This window comes from Cyrtonyx montezumae, unplaced genomic scaffold (genome assembly GCF_038088225.1).
Source record: "Cyrtonyx montezumae isolate F1298 unplaced genomic scaffold, pur_monq_1.0 scaffold_6, whole genome shotgun sequence".
Classification (NCBI taxonomy): Eukaryota; Metazoa; Chordata; class Aves; order Galliformes; family Odontophoridae; genus Cyrtonyx; species Cyrtonyx montezumae.
The window spans coordinates 9,373,660-9,393,326 of NW_027072067.1; the positions used below are offsets into that span (position 1 = coordinate 9,373,660).

The window sequence follows — 19,667 nt, forward strand, 5'->3', positions numbered from 1 at the left end:
TATATCAAAGACTGAACATCTACTAAATGATCAGGAGAATATTAAGATAAACTTTTTTTTACCACGTTTGCTGTAATTTAAACTTGGACCTAATCTAAATGTAAAGCAAAGGACTTCTTCCCAAAAGAAGGCTTTCTTTGCAGGGTTGCCCTTAGACTGATGGACCACATCTCTATACGCAGTATAAAATTATAACCTTGAGCTGCTCAGTCAGACTTGCAATTTGCAAACTTCCAGGTACAACTTCTTTATTTAGCACATACTACTTGTGGGAAAGACAAATGAAATTTGTCCTGTTTAACCTTTAAATCATCTTAAGTGGTCCATGTTAGATGTTAGATTTCTTATCCAAATCAGTAGATTCACTTTTGCCTCAAGTAGATTAAGCTGTTTCCCAGAACATATAATTCTGTTTTAGCAAATACAAGGCAAAATTTTACCACTCATTTTCCACTAAGTATGATTCAGAAGTATTAAGAATATCCTTTTCTTTTTAACAGCTTGCTTCCTCTCCTATTTCTCACAAAAGAAACACTGCCTAATCAAACCACAACGACTGATCTTATCTCCTTTCTGGATTTTAAAATCCTCACTGGTTGAAATTTAATCCAGCTCGTATAAAAGTGAACATAAGCATTGTTTCTTATCATGATCCCTTAGTCCAGGGTAGCTAATGACAGTAATAGGCAGATCAACTCTCAAGGGTAATTCTATGGGGTGGAACTTGTTTACCTTATTCTGTAGCATGCCTTGCTATGCTTTCACTGAAAACTTCTTTGATTTCTGCATAAAGATTACTGATACAGGATGAAGTTCAACAAGACCAAATGCTGGGTCCTGCACACTGGACACAGCAACTCCAAGCAATGCTACAGGCTTGGGGCACAGTGGCTGGAAGACTATTTAGCCTGGAGAAGAGAAGGCTCAGAAGAGACCTTATCTCTCTCTACATCTACATGAAAGGATGCTGTGGTGAGGTGAGTTCAGCCTCTTCTCCCATGTAACTTAGTTAGAGGACTAGAGGAAATAGCCTCAAATTGTACCAGAGGAGGTTGAGGTTGGATATTAGGAAAAATTTCTTCTTTGTAAGGGTAGTCAGGTGCTGGAATGAGCTGTCCAAGGAGGAGGTAGAGTCACAGTCCCTGAAAGTGTTCAAGAAACATTCAGATGTACTAAGAAATATGGTTTAGTGGGAAATACTGGTGGTAGGTGGATAGATCTGGATGATCTTCGATGTCTTTTCCAACCTTAAGGATTCTATGATTGAACTAGATGATCTTTTAAGTCACTTTTAACCCAAGTCATTTGATGAATATTGTTCCCAGTATCTTTGTAAAACCAGAAAAACTAGTCTAACGCAGAATGTAAATAATATCAGACGCTATCATTAAGATGAAAGGAACCATGTTTACCTGTCTCATAGATTATGCACAAGAAGAGAACATGCTTCACTCTCCGTTTATGGCAGAAGAAACATTCATAGGAAAAAAAGAAATGTGGAGAAAACAGACAGAACTTAAACCTAGTTCTTTGAAAGCATCCCTAAATTCAACCAGCTTCTGTACTGAATGATGATTCACAATTCTAGCTTTCGAAGAGCTGAGAAAATTCTCCTAAACCTTATGGAAATCATACGAGTTTAAATGCGCTCCACTTATTTTCTGTTGATTCAGTCAGACAACACTAAGTTCAGATGGAAGAAAGTCATGGAAGGAATTATTAGAGAGAGAGGCAGGAGTAGGGAAATTAATTGATACACATGGTCAAAACCAGAAGTTAGTATTATAGGTGGATGGAAGAAACTGTTATTTAGCTTATGGATTTTAGAATCCTTATTGGTTGAGATTCAGTCTATTTTCTATAAATACATTATAAGTATTGCTTCTTACAGTGAACCGTTTGTCCATGTTATCTGACATAACAGCACATACTGTTACCCACAGAGGCAATAGTTAGCAAGAGGCAGAACATTTACACTGTACTTATTTAATAAAACTCAAGACTATAAAAGTAAACCAGGATTACAAGGAACATAAATTGATTTCTTTTTTTGTCAGAGGACTCGAACTCAGGACCACAATTTTAAATACCATGACAAGGTTAATGGTACAGAAATGGGCATCTCACTCATTGACATGCTGCAGTACAGCCCACAGGCTGACCAAGACACTGAAGTAGCATGAATGAGCATATTCTTGTCTGTTCTCACTGATTACCTTACTTAATCCCAAATATCAGATGAATGGTGGTTCTCATCTATCAAAAGAAAAAAGAAAAACAAAATATGCATTCTGTAGTCTCAAGCATCTAATGCTTATTGTAAAGGCTCACATAACCCCTAAAAACTTGGTTAAGATCTAAGATTGCTGTTATGCTTTCACAGGAGAGTACATGGTTCCTGATGTTACTGAAAAATATGCCTGTGATTTCATTTTGGAAAGGTGCAGAACAGAAAAGATCACCCATGTATTTTTAATGCACATATGTGTGATTTGTTATAGGGTTTTATTCCAAAACAGTAAATACTGAAGTACTCATTTAAAATTATTTTTAACATGGGTCCTATCTGTAAAGAAACAATTCCAAAAATGTAAACAATGTTAATTGATTTTAACATGAAGCTGTTTTCTACCATAGCTATGAACATATGCTGTATGTGTGTCATTGCCAAAAGTCTCATTCTCATGAGACGGAAAATACATACTCAGTTTGAAAGTGTGATTTCACAGATTTGACTGCAAGTAAAGACTGTAAAGGGTTTTAACTTCCTCAGCAGATGAAGTCACAAAATGGATTCGTTTATTCAGAAAGAGAATGCAGGAACACACGAGTGAGACAAAGCCCCTGCGGAGCAGTGGGAGGACCTGACAGGATGGCCTCACAGAGCATTCAGAGATACAAAAAGGGATTAATATTACTGTGACCTTCAGAAATTTTCTCAGAGGAACGTTACCAGAATTTCGTTTAAAAAAAAAAAAAAGGAGAAAAAAGGGAATTTTCAGAGATTAAAATCTGATGAGAAATAGGTCAGCAAAAATGGTTGAAAGAGTTTTCTACAGAAAAGAGATGAAGAGAAGATAGAATCTGAAGGTAAAGAAGATTCAGGAAAATAAGGGGGAAGTAATTCAAACCAGAACATGTGGTGGGTTCACCTGAAGTTGCAGCAACTTGGGTTTCAGTCTCATCAGACTGCTAGTAACCTGGGTGCAAAAGCTATGGGCTAAAAAAGACACCTGGGAGCCTGGAAAGCTGAGCACTCAGCCTGTGCTGTGCCCTTTGAAGCATTTACCTAAATGCCAGTCACTTCAAAATTAGCCAAACGCCTATTCTGCATTTGCTTGATTTTCATTGTATGGAACACTTCAGGAACTGAAAACAGGACAGAGAGGCACAGGGTATTAAAAGGGAGCTGTTGGACAGAAAAGATTTGAATACAGCGGTATCAAAAGGAAAAGGTGAGAAAGGACACAGATGTACAAGAGGAGGTTAAAGCATATAAAAAAAAGAAAGCACAGAACTTCCCTGTGACCAGCAGGAAAAAAATTATTCAACTGATATTAATCACTTGAATTTGGTGAAAGCAAGAAAAGAGGAAAGGAAAAAAAAAGCAAAAGGCTACACTAGTAACCAGAGAGTCATGAAACCTGCCATTCTAGCAGGCTCATTTCCTGATGGAATGTTTTTAAACTAGCTAACCTCATATCAATATAGATATTTCTCAAAAAATCTTCCAAATCGGGGCCAGTACTAAAAGATGCATATAAGCAATGCAAAGGTAAAAAGATATGTCTCTGATTTGTAATGAGATTCCTAATAGTCATGAGGAGTTTCTTAAAGCCACTTTGAGTACAATTATAATTACAAACCATGTAGTCTTTCCATAATTCTTAAACTAAAAAAAAAAAGATATTAAAAAAAAACAACTCCATGAACATCTGTATTCCTGTCCCAACCTACAGCACATACCTCTCAGTTACTCATTTCAACCTACACATTTCTATTTTTAAGCTGAGAATACCTTGTGGCATTTAAATTCCCTAGGAAAATCTCATACCACCCCCAGAAGTAATTTTTGTCAGTCAAATTGGTTTTGCCATCAAAAAGACAACAGTTGCCAGGATAAAAACTTGCCATTTAATACCTTTCAGTAAAAGTCATTTTTCCTCAGCTGAGATTCCAGCACTGATATTACTAAATCAAATTGAGTAGTTCTAAGTTACAGCTTTTTTCATTAATAGAGCTAACCTCACTACTAACATTGTAAGTGATGATTCTTTGTTTATCATATTCAATCAAATAGGAAAAGGAACAAAAAAAAATTCCCAAAGTATTCAGTAAACATCCAACTCCATTCACGTAGAAGGTTTTCATGTGTAACAGACACTGTAATGGTTATTTCAAAAAATCTCCTTCCTGTGCCCTATCATTTGCTGCATCATGATTCCAAAGAGTGACTGCCATCCACCAAAGGACCAGCATCCCCCTCCCAACATCTCGTGCACCCCCAGCTGCTGAACTGCCTCCAACACAGGCACAGAGCAGGGCAGAAAGGGCACGGCAGAGCCATAGCTAACAGCAAAGATGCAGAAGTTATTACAGCTTCAAAACAGAAAACTTTCACGCATTTCAGGTTTATAGTGCTTGAGTATTCACTATAAGTGATTTTGGATGCTTATTTGGAAATGGTATCAGAAATTTTCTCTTTATGATATTTTATTTAGTTATGTAAGGACTACAGTGAGGTACAAAAAAAAAAAACAGAAAAAGAAAAGAAAAATAGACCCTGCCCCTGTGGGTTAGTTATGTAAGCATCAACTTTAGAATTCAATATTAAATATTTACACATATTCAACATAGTCATGTAAGAAAACAAATCTGTAAGACCTAAATGCATATACATTCACACATTCCTCAGCCTGATCACAAGCATTTGTGAGCTGAGGAATGCTCCTTTCAATCAACTCAGCATTATTCCTTAATCACCCAACTTCAATAGACATAATATGTCAAAAGCAAGGTTCTTCTGACTAGCACCAAAGCAATGCTTTCTGCAAATATCAGCTGAAGGAATGGGGTCCCAACTCCACCAAAGGCAACAGAAGGGAAGAGGACCATACAACTATTTCTATAATACCTCACATTCAGTCTTGCTTTGTTATGTTATTAACACATGAATTTTAATCCCAAATTCTGCTCTTAGGGGGTTGCAAGGTAAAGCCTTGATATCTGATTGCTTGAGTTTGACTGTAAATTGTTCAGAGCCAAAAACATCTTGAAAACATGGCCACATATTCAATGGGTAAAACACAGTATACAAATGTAAGACCAAGGCCAAGAAAGACACTCTCTGTGATGACTAATAGGAATTCAAATGCAGTTACTCAACAATACTTCTAAGGTCATATCCTAGCAAAGTTTTATCATGGGATTAACTTCTTCCTGGAAAATAAGTGAGAATATTTTATATTTCATCCCAAAGTTCTAAATCTCATTACCTCATGTCCCCAGTTGAGAGTTAAGTGGTGCTTGGCAGCATGGAAATCTATCTAATGAGCAATATCTAAAAGCAGCCCAGTTTTGGCAACGATCTCTATGCATCTCTAATGAAGGGAAGGTATCTATGGGACTTCGTTTTTTGCAGTCTGACACAGATTTGCAGAAGCCAGATGAAGGTCACTTTACATTATGAAACAATTGTTTAATTTGCTAGTCCCATATGACACAACGTGCACTTTTTGCACTTCACAAGTTCTTAATGTGTTGTTCCTGAAGCCAGCTCACATCTGATATTTGTGTCATTCATCAGTGTCACTGACATCCAGTAATCAATTTGCTCCCTAAGCACACTCTGTGAACAGGATAGAACAGACATTTTCAATACAGTTGAGCAGAACTGGAGGGAAAGCACTCCTCTGGACAAACGCCTGGCTCCAGAAAACATGTTCCACTTAATCCCATCTGTATTTTACAACTGATATCTTTTCTTTTTTTTTAATCTGAATTTACAATGTATGTAGTACTGTTTTCATACTTCTTTTAAACTTATCAGTTCTTGGGCAGAATGACCCTTAAATATTTCCAGATTGCGATAAAAATGTTAATTTACTGAAAAAAGGGGGGAGGGGAAGAGAGGGAGAAGGTAAGAGAAATCCCACCACCACAATAGGAAAACAGAAGAAGACAAGGCTCTGGAAGAGCAGAACCCCACTTGTTCTATTTCATTATTAAAAAATAAAATAAAATTTGAGTCCAAAGGAAGCAGTGGGAAAACAGTCACAGACTGCATACCCAGCCAGGAATATCGGCTCTGAGAATCAGTAAGCTTGTGCTCAGGAAGTCTGAGAAAATGCAATACCTACTGCATAAAATTTTAGTGCATCTTTAAATACTTCAGAAGTAGGCCACTTCTGAGCTTTTTTAAATATCACAAAAAAAAAAAAAAACCCAAAACCCCAGCATATTACAAAACATCCAATGCAATATATTTTCATCTCAGAACTTATAGAAGAGCAATTACATTCACTTAATTATCTTTTCAGGAAACGTTTGCTGTGTAATTCAGTACAAATTTGCAAAACAAGTGTTTTCACACATCATCAAAAATACTTATCCCACAATAATAAACAATCATAAACATTTCACATGCATTACTAAATTATGAATAAACATTTTCTTGAAAAAGACAAAATGATGAAATTTAGGAGAAGATTGTTTACTTAATTCTGCAGGTAATTTATTAATTGATGCTAATCTGGAGAATCAAGGACTTTCAGCCACACACTAAGGTTCCTAGTACAGTGAGCACATTCCATGAGGCCTCTGAAGGCTTTGTCTACCCTAGGAAAGCTATTCTGCAATCATTAAAAAAAGGGTATAGTAAAGGTATAGCTTCTAAACAGCATATATATCTGTTAGCAAAGCCTACAACTACTCCATTAAAAATATATACTTATTATTTATCTCTGTCTATAGAGATATTTAAAAAATACATTTGTCAGAAACAAGCATTTCAATATAACCTACTACAAATATCAACATCTATAATGAAATTTCTGGGGTAAAGTTGAAGGTTTCTTTGCACTCACACAGAACATATAAAAATGAAGTCATGAAATTCTCCTTAAGTCCCTTTTCAAAGAATGCAGATGAGATCTATGAGTCGTAACCTTAATGACACCCGCTCAAAAAGTTTAGACTGATTGACATGAAAAACCCTGAGAAAAATGGAAGACTTTGATTCAATTGCAAAACAGAAGAAAAGCATCTACCAAACATCTGAAATATAATTTTGTTTAATGGACAGTCTTGATACCGACCATGAGGGTTTCTGGGGACAACTCTCAACTGATTCAGAAAAGTGCTCAAGTTTACATTGAATCAAAAAGAGGACAAAACATTTTACACCAATGAAGAACATGGGGCACAAATAAAGGACTAATTTTGGATGATGTTACTCAAATTTTAGAACGGTGAGAAAACTGAACGCAAATGACAAACTCAAATTGAAAGATATAAGTACTAAAGTGAATTAACAACAGAGTAGAATATGGTCTCACAGAACTGCATGAGTTTTGAATCACTTTACTGGACTCCTAATATAAACTGCACTGGCTGACTTGCAGTAAAAAAAAGAAGGGAAAAGAAAGCCTTTTTTTCATGACAATGTATTGTAAAATCATACTTGGAATAGGTTATTATGCCAATGTAAATATATATATATGAATAAAAAAAGACTGGAAGAAATTAGAATTTCTCTATGAAACATGAATGGGCCACTTTGGGCCTGAACACACTCCTGCAGAAAGAGAAAACATAGCACATTTGGAGTTCCAGCTACCTAAGCATTCCTTGTACAAGCAAGCCAGAAAGCAAAAGCTGTGGTCATTTTAAATTAGGTTCCAGAAACAGGAAGATTGGTCCCATTAGTCAGGGAGCAGTCCCTGAATATCTCCAGTTCTCCCTAAATACAGTCAGATGGAGAGGAACAATCAAACGGTTCCTCAGCTACCATGCCTCTTACAGGTCACTGAAAGCACCAGGCTGAAAACAGCAGGAAATGTGAAAGATCCATGAAAATACATAAATGCTTATCTGCAAAACTGGCTATCAGTAAGGAACTTAACTTTAAATAGACCTTTCCCCAAGAATAAACTTAAGAAAAAAACAAAAACATATTTCCCAAATACATAAACATATTGTGAGCTTTCTTGCTTATTCTTCTTCTATTCAACCCTTATAAACGAAGCCTGCTCTTTTTCTGCCTAAGGCAGAATAATTAGAAGACCAAATTGTTAAAGGAAGTTTTAGGCTGGCATGTGCCTGCAAAACTACAGCTCATACTGTTACATCGTGCTCTGGTTATGTTCTAACAAAGACAAAATGTACTTCCAAAAATGCTTCTTTTCTATTTTCTTGCTTCGAAATGAGATGTGCTAACAAATATGATTTCAGAGACAGACCACATTTAACAACAAAAATGCTACCAAAAACTTGCAAGACTACATTGAAAAGTTGACTTTGTCTAGGAAACCTAACAGGTCATCGGGGCTTCTGAACAAAACCAAACGGGAACACAGCTTGAATTTGTGATTTCTGGCTGATGCACTCCTTCATACATCCTAGACCACTCACAAAGCAACTGTTAAATTCACGTAACAGATAAGCCCTGCAGAGAAAGCATGTGGTTACTAAGAATAGGTTTCTGGTTTTAATAGGCCTCTTCAAAGTAATTTGTGGATACTTAGAGGTCCACAGACCACAGCCTGAAAGCCACTGATGAAGACAATTTGCAACTTAGTAAGCTTAAACAAGCTAGCCCAGCTAAGGTACTGCAAAATCAGAAAATTAAACCAGTGCTCTTTTCAGCTTAGGCAACAATAATGTGCTATGGAACCAGGTCCTGAAACACCTCCACCTCTTTCAGTGCTGTAACACCATCATTCCTCAGGCATTTTCATGAGAACAAAAGAACCAGGCTGAGTTAGATATGGAAGATTTATTGACCCCGATCACAAAACCAGCTCATAAACTGCAGTGTTCATTATTATATTAAATCCCTTATATTCATTACTTTGTGCTGTAAACTCTAAGAGGTGAAAATTCATATAAATAAAAGATTAAACACCATATCATAATGTCTTGTATCAGAAAGCAGTAAAAAGTTGCATCAACACTAGCAAATACTATGCCCATATAACAGTAGATTTACAGCACAAACCTAGGTGCTAAGGAAATATGTTTATGGCCCACATTTTTTCAGTTTATTTTTTATACAAAAGTGAACATCTAGTCTATGCACTCCCAAGAAGTATTCTACAATATGAACCCAAGCATGTTAACTGCATACAAACTGGAGATGTATCTAAAGTACTCTAGGAATCCAAATGAAAGTGTTAAAGTACATTCAAGCAAAGCAAACTAAAGCTCCATGTAGTCAGAATATCCTCCATTTAGAATATAAATTTTACATATGAATTTTGGTTTAAAACATGTATGAGTTTCTTGAAAACTCTAAAACCCTATGTATACTTAACAGGAAGAGGATGAACTACTTATGCAATAACAGAAACAAACTGGAATCAATTGCTTAAATTGATAATTTTCTGACAAGAGATTTTTTATATATTATATGCATACATATACACACACATCTGTAATAGCTGGACATTCCGACCTGCTCTGTTCTGTTCCTGGATATGTACAAGCCACAGTACAATTGAGGGCAGGGATTAACAAGTAAGATACTTTCTCATTCTTTCACTATAAGGAACAGATTGGGCTAATGTCAAGAGAAGCCAGATGCTGCTTCACCTTATCCTAGCTTGGGGAAGAAGGTTAAGTGGTGGGGTTCTGGCAGAACAAGCTGCTAGTAAGAGGGCAAATACTCCTGTTTCTCCTGCTTTCCAGGATGCCAAAAGCTTCATCAATTGTCACAACAGACAGTTCAGACATATAAAAAAATCCTTTTGCAATGTCATGCTTTAACTTTTATGAAGTTGTACTGATAAATCTGAAATTAATCTATACTTGAGATTCATCCAGTCTACATAAAAGTACTATTTCCAAATAGCTGCACTTCTATCATCTCAGCTTTTCTTGAATTTTTATCCTTGGACATCACAATTAAAACCTCTAGAGTACTGACAGCTGGAACAGTGTTATTCGGTAGCAAAGATGATACGGATCCCTATTGGGAGATATCAGCTTTTAGTGTTGCAATGCCCTTACATCCCCTTCGTTCAACCTGTTTTTTTCCATTGATTTAGTATTCTTCAGTACCTGAAGAAGATTATGTAACACTCACAGGAAAATATACACACTAGGATTTTACAGTACAAAATCATTTGAAAGCTGAGCAAGACAGGAGGAGATTCCAAGCATGTTCTAATTAAGTACTGCAATGAAATGATGTTAGAAATAAAACACTCTAAAGGCCTACCTGGTTTGGTGTAAAATTGTACTGTGCTATGCCAATGGCTGGCAATCCTGAAAAATTACAGCGAGTGCTTATAGCCTGCAAATAGCAAAGATAAAGAATACTGAAACGCTGCTAGATATCCCTGCTGTGCCAACGGTGATTAGTTGACACTGACTGCAAGGATTAGAAGACAGTTCAGTTGTTGCCTTGACCTTTTGAGATGTACAAGAGATTTAAAAATGTTTGCTAATTATTGTCAGCTTTACCAGCTGCAACAGAATTCAGAAAATATTTTAAGTAATTGTTCAGGGATGCAGGGTTAGTTCGATTTTTCTTTTACTTTCATAATTCATGAAGCAGGAAGGCAAACCAGAATTCAAATCACTGCAAAGTACTAAAATTAATGGCATTCACCTCATTTCTTTGTAAAAAAAACTTCACATTTTCTACATTTCTTCTTGCTTTGTGGAAAAGACGTAAAGAGATAATGGATTTTCACTGTACAAAACCATTGCTAGACCACTGTTTTTTCAACGAGCACAAGAGCAGAGCCCTGCACCTAGAGAGGAATAACCACACTCTTCAGTACAGCCTAGGGGCTGACTTACCAGAGAGGAGCTCTGCAGAGAAGGACCTGGGCGTCCTGTTGGCCAGCAGGTTGCCTGTGAGCCTGCACTGTGCCCTTGTGTTCAGAAAGGCCAATGGTATCCTTGGGTTCGTTAAAGAGAGTGGGGCCAGCAGTGTGAAAGAGGTGATCCTCCTCATCTGATCTACCCTGGCAAGGCCACATCTGGAGTACTGCACCTAGTTTTGAGCTCCTCAGTTCAAGAAAGAGAACTTTAGAGAGAGTCCAGCAAACGGCTACAGAGATGATGAGGGGCCTGGAGCATCTCCCTTACAAAAAAAGGCTGAGAGACCTGGGGTTGTTCAGCCTGGAGAAGACTGAGAGTGGATCTTACCTATGCTTACAAATATCTAAATGGGTGGGTGTCAAGTAATCGGGGCAGGCCCTTTTCAGTGGTGCCCATCAACATAACAAAGGGCAATAAGCACAAACTGGAATGTGGGAAGTTGCATATGAACATTAGAAAGAACTTCTTTACTTTAAGGGTGACAAAGCACTGGAACAGGCTGCCCAGAGAGGTGGTGAAGTCTCAGGAGATACTCAACGCCTGCCTGGGTGCCTTCCTGTGCTACCTACTCCAGGGAATCTGCTCTAGCAAAGGGTTGGATTAAATGATCTCCAGATCACAGATCTCCCTGTGATTTTGTGACATTATGAGCCATACAAAGATTTTCTACTGCTCATTTCTTCTGTAAAGGTAATACAAATGATCAGTATTAATATGAAACAATATGTTTGCTTTTGGCAGGAACTGATTGTTCTTTACCACAGAATTCAACAATACCAAGTACCGTTTCCAACACCAGATGAGCTGGTAGTGCTCCTGCAGAGCTAAACCTGGTATTTGTTATATATCCAATGTTTGCTTCCTGCCCAAATGACACCTGTGTGTTTCTTCTGAGCCAGTATGCATGTGCATAAACAAAAGAGTATTTCAGGGTTTCCCCAACAGGGTTTTTTTATTTAAAGTTGATTTCAACAAAAAATATATTAAATTTATGGAATCCCCAAAAGTGAGAAAAAAACAACACAGAAGAATCTACTTTTTAGGAAGGGAGTACAGAAAGTTTGTTATCTGAGCAATAATTCAAATTAATATTTTTTTTCCTGTGAGAGCAGGAAAAAATATTAAGAATTGAATCCTAAAGGAGTGACAGACCTGAAAACACTAAAACAAATACAGTTCTGTCACAAATGTTGGCAAAGAAAAAAAAGAATCAAAGCAAATCACATAAAAAGGCTAGAAAGAGAGAACAGTTTTTGTCAAATCTATGGTCAAGCTGTCCCACTGTTCATGGCCACTCAGAAAGTGTCTTTTTCCTTATTTTCCTGTGCTGACAGAACAACAGAGCCAGTCTGCTCTTCTTCTAAGCCCAGCATTCATCTACATGGGGATGTGGCAAAGTGATGCACTGCTCTCTTTCCAAACAGAAAGGAAACACAAATCTCTTGCATGCCAATAAATTGAAGAAATTAACCTCTAAGAGTTGTCCCTGGGGCAATACAGCTGTGAGCCATTATTCCGTGTGATGGGGCCAAGGTTTTTCTTGGCTTTTTGTTTGTTTGTTTGATCCTTCCCCTTCTCCACTGTCCTATATTCTTAACATGCATCTGATATCAGCTGATTTGGCATGGCAGGTGGAGATTTATAGTTGCATCCTCCAACACACGAAAAATCTCTCTATATTCAGAGAAAAGCATACAGATGATGAACCCTTCATATAAATCCAATGATCATAAGAAGCAGGTATAGGAGCTTGGTTGATTTTGCAAATATAGACAACGCATGAGTGAAAATTACCCCTTGAGCTATAAACAAATAAAGAAAAAACAATTTATGTGAACAGTTCGAAGCGGGATGAGAAACTCCAGGTGGTTATACCTGCAAACGCAGAATATTGAACAGACTTCTTAACAGAGACCTTAGAGTTGTATCAGAAAAGCAGTACCTCTTATTTTCCCTTGGGGCAGGGAATGCCTGCTGTGTTTCCAGAGCTAAATTCCCAGTAGAAGGCTAGAAGGCATGCAAAAAGCAGTCATATCACAAACTGATCTAAGGAAAGATAAGCATTTGGATCACAGAACAACATAGCCTGCAATAATAGCATCTTGAAATGTTTTGAAGGAATGATGTCTTAATTACATGTTAGTAATTTTTTTTCTTTTTAATACAAGAAATTATCTAACACATGTAGGTGCTAGGAAACTCAGACAATGCAGATCTTTATGACATAACCTTAGTAAAAACCCAGCAGAGCACCTACTGCAGCTGCTCTGCTCCAGAAGAATTTGTAGGGAACTTGCAAGTAGGGTTGGATCGACCTAAATCAGAAGTCTTTAAAAAATTTACACCAGTACAGACTCCAAACTGGACAGAAATCCATGCTAGCTAGTATTCAGTTCAGCACTTGCCTTCCTAAGGTTTCTTGTGAGCTGCATTATTCATTTACAGATATGAATATATAGGCTTTTTTTTTTTACTTCCTTCTGCAGATACTTTCACTAATCCAAACCTCTCCCATTGTGACTTATTTCCACAGAATTACTCAATATGATGATGCATCAAGTCTTTTTACTCAAGTCTTTGCTGGCAGCAACATGAGAGGACAGTTTTGGATCTTAAGCAACAGATCTGTACAAAATGAGGGTTAGTTGCTTGTTTAGTTTTGCTCCCTTAAGACTGATTCTTAAGAGTTATCTAAACAGCACACAACCATCCTTCCTTCTGTAAGTAGGTACATTTATACTTGTGTGGCAATCCCAAAACTGACAGGTCTGTTTCTATAACCAGATGGGATGATTCCCACAACTGGAATGTGGCTATTGATGGCCACAAGATGTTCAGAAGGGACAGGAGTGGAAGGAGGGGAGTCAGTGCTGCCCTCTACATCAAGGAACGAATATTGTGTGAAGAACAGACCCTGAAGAATGGCCACACACAAGTAGAAAGCCTATGGATGAGAGTTAGAGGCAGTGGCAACAAAGGAAGGTGCCTGAGGTCTACTACAGGCCAAATGATCAAGGGAGCATGCTGATGAAGCTTTTTTTGTCCAGCATCCAGGACACATCGTGATCATGGCTCTTGTCCTGCTGGGGGACTTCAATCACCCTGACATCTGCTGGAAAAGTAGCACAGCAAGCTGAGGCAATCCAGGAGGCTCCTGGAATGTATCAAGGATATCTTCCTGAAGCAGGTAATAGACAGCCTCATTGGGGAGAATGCAGTGCTGTACCTGTTGCTCACCAATGCTAATCAACCAATTAGTGACACCGGGATTATAGGCTGCCTGGGCTGTAGCAGCCATGCAGTGGTGGAGTTCACACTCCTGAAAGATACCAGTCAGGCAAAGAGAACTCTTGATTTTAAGAAAGCCAAATTCCAGCCCTTCAGGGACTTGGTCGACAAAGCCCCATGGAAATCTGTCTTCAAGGATAAGGGAGCAGAGCAGAGCTGTCAAATCTTTAAGGAGGCTCTTCCTAGGGCCAAAGTGCTCTCTATTTCCAGGTGCAGAAAATCATAACAGAAAGGCAAGAGACTGGCATGGCTGAACCAGGACCTCTGATCAAATTGGAAAGCAAGCAGAAAATGCACAGGCAGTGGAAGCAGGGAAATGTAATCTAGGAGGAGTATAGGGACACTGCTAGGCTGTGTAGGGATGGGGTCAAGTAGGTCAAGGCCCAGGTGAAACTGGACTTGGCCAGCTGCACAAAGAAAGACATGAAAGTTTTTTTTGTAGGCACATCAACTGGAAAAGGAAGGTCCAGGAGGGTGTACCTTCCCTAATGAGCAACATAGGCAGGCTGGTAACAGTGGACAAAAAGGAGGCTGAGGTATTCAACAACTTTTTTGCCTCAGTCCTCACTAGCAACTGCTCTACACACAGTTCTCAAAAGTGGATGGTTCAGGAGGTGGGAACTGAGGGGAGCATTGCCCCTCCCATTTTAAGCAAAGATCATATTTGTGACTACCTGAGGAGCCTGAACATCCATAAGTTCATGGGTCCCAATGAGATTAATCCCTGAGTCCTGACAGAACTGGCTGGCATAGTTGCCAGTAAAAGATCATCAGGTGTTGACATCAGCGTATTCTGCAACAGAAGCCACGTATGATATAAAGCCTGATAAACAGTAAACAAGGGAAAGGATTCAAGGCTTAGAAGTTGGTAGTGAAGGTGTTACCAGCAGACTGAAAAATTTCAACCAGTTCAGTGTCGGTACAGATGCAGAAAGCAGCAAGTCTGGGCAGCACTGCTGGCCTGCAGGGACAACAGTGGGAGGGTCGCTCCAGAGAGCACTGAAGAATTACAAATGACAATTAAGTCATTCCTGCAACAAGAACTGATGAAAAGTTTCAGCAGAAACTAAGGGGAAAGAGTTACAAAAAGAAAAAAAAACAACAACAAAAAAAATCAGACCTATGAGTGACTGAAAGCAGCACTGCATGTTCTCACTCCCCTAGGGGATTTCTGGCTAAGTCTGAGCTCTCTTTCTCAAAGATTTTTTTCATTTCTACAAGCCATGTAATGGTCTGAGACGACAGCACAGCTCAAGCAGCGGTTCTTTCTGTTCCTATACAGTCCTGGACTAACTTATCTATAAAGCAAAAATAGATAAATAAATAAAAATACAAAACATAAAACCATGAAGCCAGGATCCCATATCTTCGATGAATACTCTTTGCAAATCACTGGCTCACTATTACGTTTACTCAGCCTATAATCTATTAACCCAGGACACTGAAGGATTTTCTTCGGAGGAATGAAGTATTTTTAACTTGCCACATTTTAACTCCTCACATCCCTATGTGAACAACACTGCAGCAGCAATTTTCTCTCAGTACAGGTTTACTGAAATACAGAAAAAAATTTGCACTTTTTTGAAAGAATGGAAAAAATGTCACAGGGCTGACGATAATTTATGTAGAAGTTCTCAATTGCTCCTGTCAGACGGTGAAAGGGAATGCAAAGCAGATTACAAAAACAGCAGCACAGCTTCTGATAACAAGTTCTTGAAACTTTCACTCTTAGTGGGAAATGTGAAAATAGAGCTGAAGTGGCTTCTGGAGAAGCAATAAAGCCAACTACACTATTATGTAGTTATTCATGTAGATCAGATTTTGTGATTGCAGCATGAAAAGAAATAATGCTTTCCAACATTTGTTCACATTTTAAATGAGGATTGAAAAAAACAAAGAAGTACAGGAACAAAAAGTTCATGTACTTTGAACAGTAGATTACTACTGCTACCAGGTACGAGTCTGGTTGATGAAGATAGTTACTGGTACTTCAAAACCACAGAAGTTTGACTTATTTTCAATAGCATAAATTGAATGGAACTCAGAAAATAATAATCTACTTACTTTACTCAAGAGAATACCAAACTGTTTTGAGATTAGGAAATGCAACCATACTGCAGTCAGAGGACTTAAACGTTGGTAATGTATCAACATCTATGGTATCAAACAGAAAAAAATGTCTACTAGCCCACAAACTCTAAAAGTTAGAGCATACATATGCCTAATACAGTAAAACACAGTAATGTATACATACATTGCAATAAATCAGAAAAGGTTCTTGAAGCAATTTATGCACTCAGATAATTTTGGATGTGTGTATTCAAGCACATCAAGAAGAAAATATTTTGCACTTAAACTACAGAACCCACTTAAATACTAACTCAGTTACAGGTGCAAAACATAAAGTAGGATTCAAGCATCTAGAAGGAAAGTGTTATCTAAAAAATTGCTATTCTAAAAAGTTAAATGTGACTTCAACTTATCATATTAGCTAATAAAGCCATTGGTAGGTAAAGTTTGAGATTTATGAAAGGCATAGAAATACATTAGGTACATGGGCAGCATATACATATGCTAAATAAAAAAAAAATAGACAAGATGGTGTTTAGAATTGTTGTCTCAAAGTCACTCAATTTCATGTTGTTATTTAAAAACACACCAAATCTCAAATCATCAGGAATGAGGGAAATGGCACTCTTCCCTTGCCACTCCCAATCCTACAATGCTGCAAGGCATGTGGCTGGGCACTGGTGGTACCTGCCTGCTCATAAACGTGTCCTTGGAAAGGACATCTACTAATAAGTATCCGTGCATCAGCTTAAATTACACTGATTTTAAAATAAGAGAATCTCCTATACATTTGGAATTACTCAAACAAACAAACACACACACATACACACACAAAAGGACTTAAAAAAATTCAAAGGACCAAATTCAAAATGAGTTCCAGAAGCTGGATTACATAATATTATCTACATTGATCTATTCTCCCTGTGCAAAGCACGGCAAAAATCCTCTAGGAAAACAATTCTATAATGATGGGGAAACCAGAGCCATTGAATGGAAACACTGTGCTGTGGGAAAACATGAATACGTTTTCCCAGGTTGCACTGCTGAGCCATTCCAGAATTTCAGATGTGTCACACATTCCCATGGGAGAGGAAACATTTTAAATATTGCATTAAACCAAAACAGCAATAGTAATAATAATCTGATATAAAATCATAATCTGATGGCACAAGTCCTCTTGTCTTAGAACCCTGTACCTATCCTGTTTTCAGAATTATTTCGCTACTAAATCTTTACACTAAGAGAGCAGTCTGCACATTTGTGCCTAAGAAGGAAGTTTACAGGCTTTAATTCTAATTTTGTAAACCATCATTTGTGGTTTACGATGTCCCCAGGGTATCTTATTATATCCAGTTATGAGGTAATAAAAATAATGTTTTCTTCAGTTAGAAAAAAAAAAAAAAAGAAACCCTACCTCCTTTCCCTTCTAATGCCTAAATCAAACACCTGCTGAAGACAATAATAACATAAAGTGAGAAAGCAACAAAAGCTTCATGATCATATATTAAAGATAAACAATAGTAAGTGTGCTACTAGTGCTGTGCAGAGCTACGTGCTTATTCTGTTTGTGAATGGGAAAGGAAAAAGGAAGGGTCTTCAAGGAAAGTAGCCAAAGGAAACTGAAGCAAATGTAAAAAGCATTTCAAGGCTATATTTAGGAGAAGGCATTCTTCATACATTTGCCAAGCTATTCACGTCATTTCACACAGCAGGTTTTATCCAGCTTTATAAGTCTATGAGAGAGCAGGAAAGAAAAAAATCTGAATCATTTGCCAGAAATGGAAATCTCACATTTATGCAGAGGAATGAATATTTTAAGCGTATGAATTCCAGAGTACTTTCCAAAGGAGGGAGAGGAAAAAAAGAATAAAAAGGAGGGGAGAGGGTCTTTGATAAAGTTACTAAAGATACTGCAGAAATAACATGACATAGCATAGCCTCCACTGCTCTTTGTTGAGTTGTGGGTTCACGAGCCTCAGCAACACCACTGAAAATACTGACATGAGTGAATTTCACAGAGTCCAAGTCCTGCCCAGGTCTGCATATGCAGGATCATCAGTTACGTAAGCAATTACATCTTTCTGCTCTATAATGCATTCAGCAATAATCTAAGATTAATAAACACCAACCACAAGCTCAAATGTGAAAACAGTAAGAAACACTCCAGTTTCGTGAGATTATTATGATTTTTAGCTCTCTTAGCATGTGGCATGAAGTTCAGTGGTTTGCATAAAGAAATGTCAAGCACGCAAATAATGCGTCACTACCACTTATGATGGAAATAGAAGCAAACAAAATGGTGAGTTCCTCTTCATGACCTTCTGGAGGGTAGGGTTGAAGCAATTGGAGACACAGGACATTCTTTTACTTAAACTCATGAAATGAATTCAATCAAAAGTTTTTACCTTCATTCCCTTCTCCAGGTGGCTGATAAAATGAAAGCCCCAAAGATATGATGGCTGCAATTTCCAAGATAATGAGAGTCACATCCTGCAGCGCTTCCCACACTAGCTGTAAGAATGTTTTTGGCTTCTTTGGGGGTATGAAGTTTTTTCCAAAAATAAGCTTTCGTTTTTCTAGATCTGCAGCAGTGCCAGCTAACCCTGTAAATTAAAAAAAAAAAGAAAAAAAGAAAAAAGAAAAAAAGTAATTAAAATTGCAGTGAAATATAAAGTAACTGCTTTTGTTTTTTAATATATTACAGAATAAATTAAAATATATTTAAAATAATTTTAAAATAAATTATTACAGTAGGAATAAAACAAGTTTTACCACCCATGGCAAATTAACAGATTTACCACTTGAATTTTGTTTTGAAAGAGGATTTGTCACTACTTTCTGAAAAAGGCCTTTATTTAGTACAAATTCCTGTCAGTTTTAATCTTAAACAAGTCTGTGAATGGCAGGCTTACTTTAATAAGTCCTATATAGGTAGATAAAAAATTACATATGTGTAAGGAATGACTTCTGTATATAATCATAAGGTCAATCTAAGTTATATTTGAGAAGCTACATCTGGGATGAGGCTGGAATGGCTGTTGGCAGCTTTCAGTAATACCAGAAGCAGCAGCATGTCTTTGTTCTGACCTCAGGTCAGTGACCTCAAAGAAAAACTCAATAAAGCATGTCATGTTCTTCAAAGCAACTGCTCTCAGTGCATATGTACTGTCACATAATTGCTGGAATGAACTGCATCAATTTTTTTTCCCCCTGAAGAGACAGCCACAGTGACAGTACATTTATGTAAAGAAAAAGGAAAC

At 37.5% G+C, this 19,667-nt stretch overlaps 1 protein-coding gene across 12 annotated transcripts in view; it reads right to left on the reverse strand.

The window, feature by feature from the left end:
- ATP2B2 (ATPase plasma membrane Ca2+ transporting 2) overlaps nucleotides 1-19,667 on the reverse strand; it is a 212,289-nt gene that overhangs the window by 87,208 nt on the left and 105,414 nt on the right. For all 12 annotated transcript variants that reach the window (XM_065749598.1, XM_065749599.1, XM_065749597.1 and 9 more), the window contains exon 3: nucleotides 18,813-19,010. In XM_065749598.1, the coding sequence (XP_065605670.1) occupies nucleotides 18,813-19,010 (198 nt within the window). The remainder of the gene's footprint in view (nucleotides 1-18,812; nucleotides 19,011-19,667) is intronic.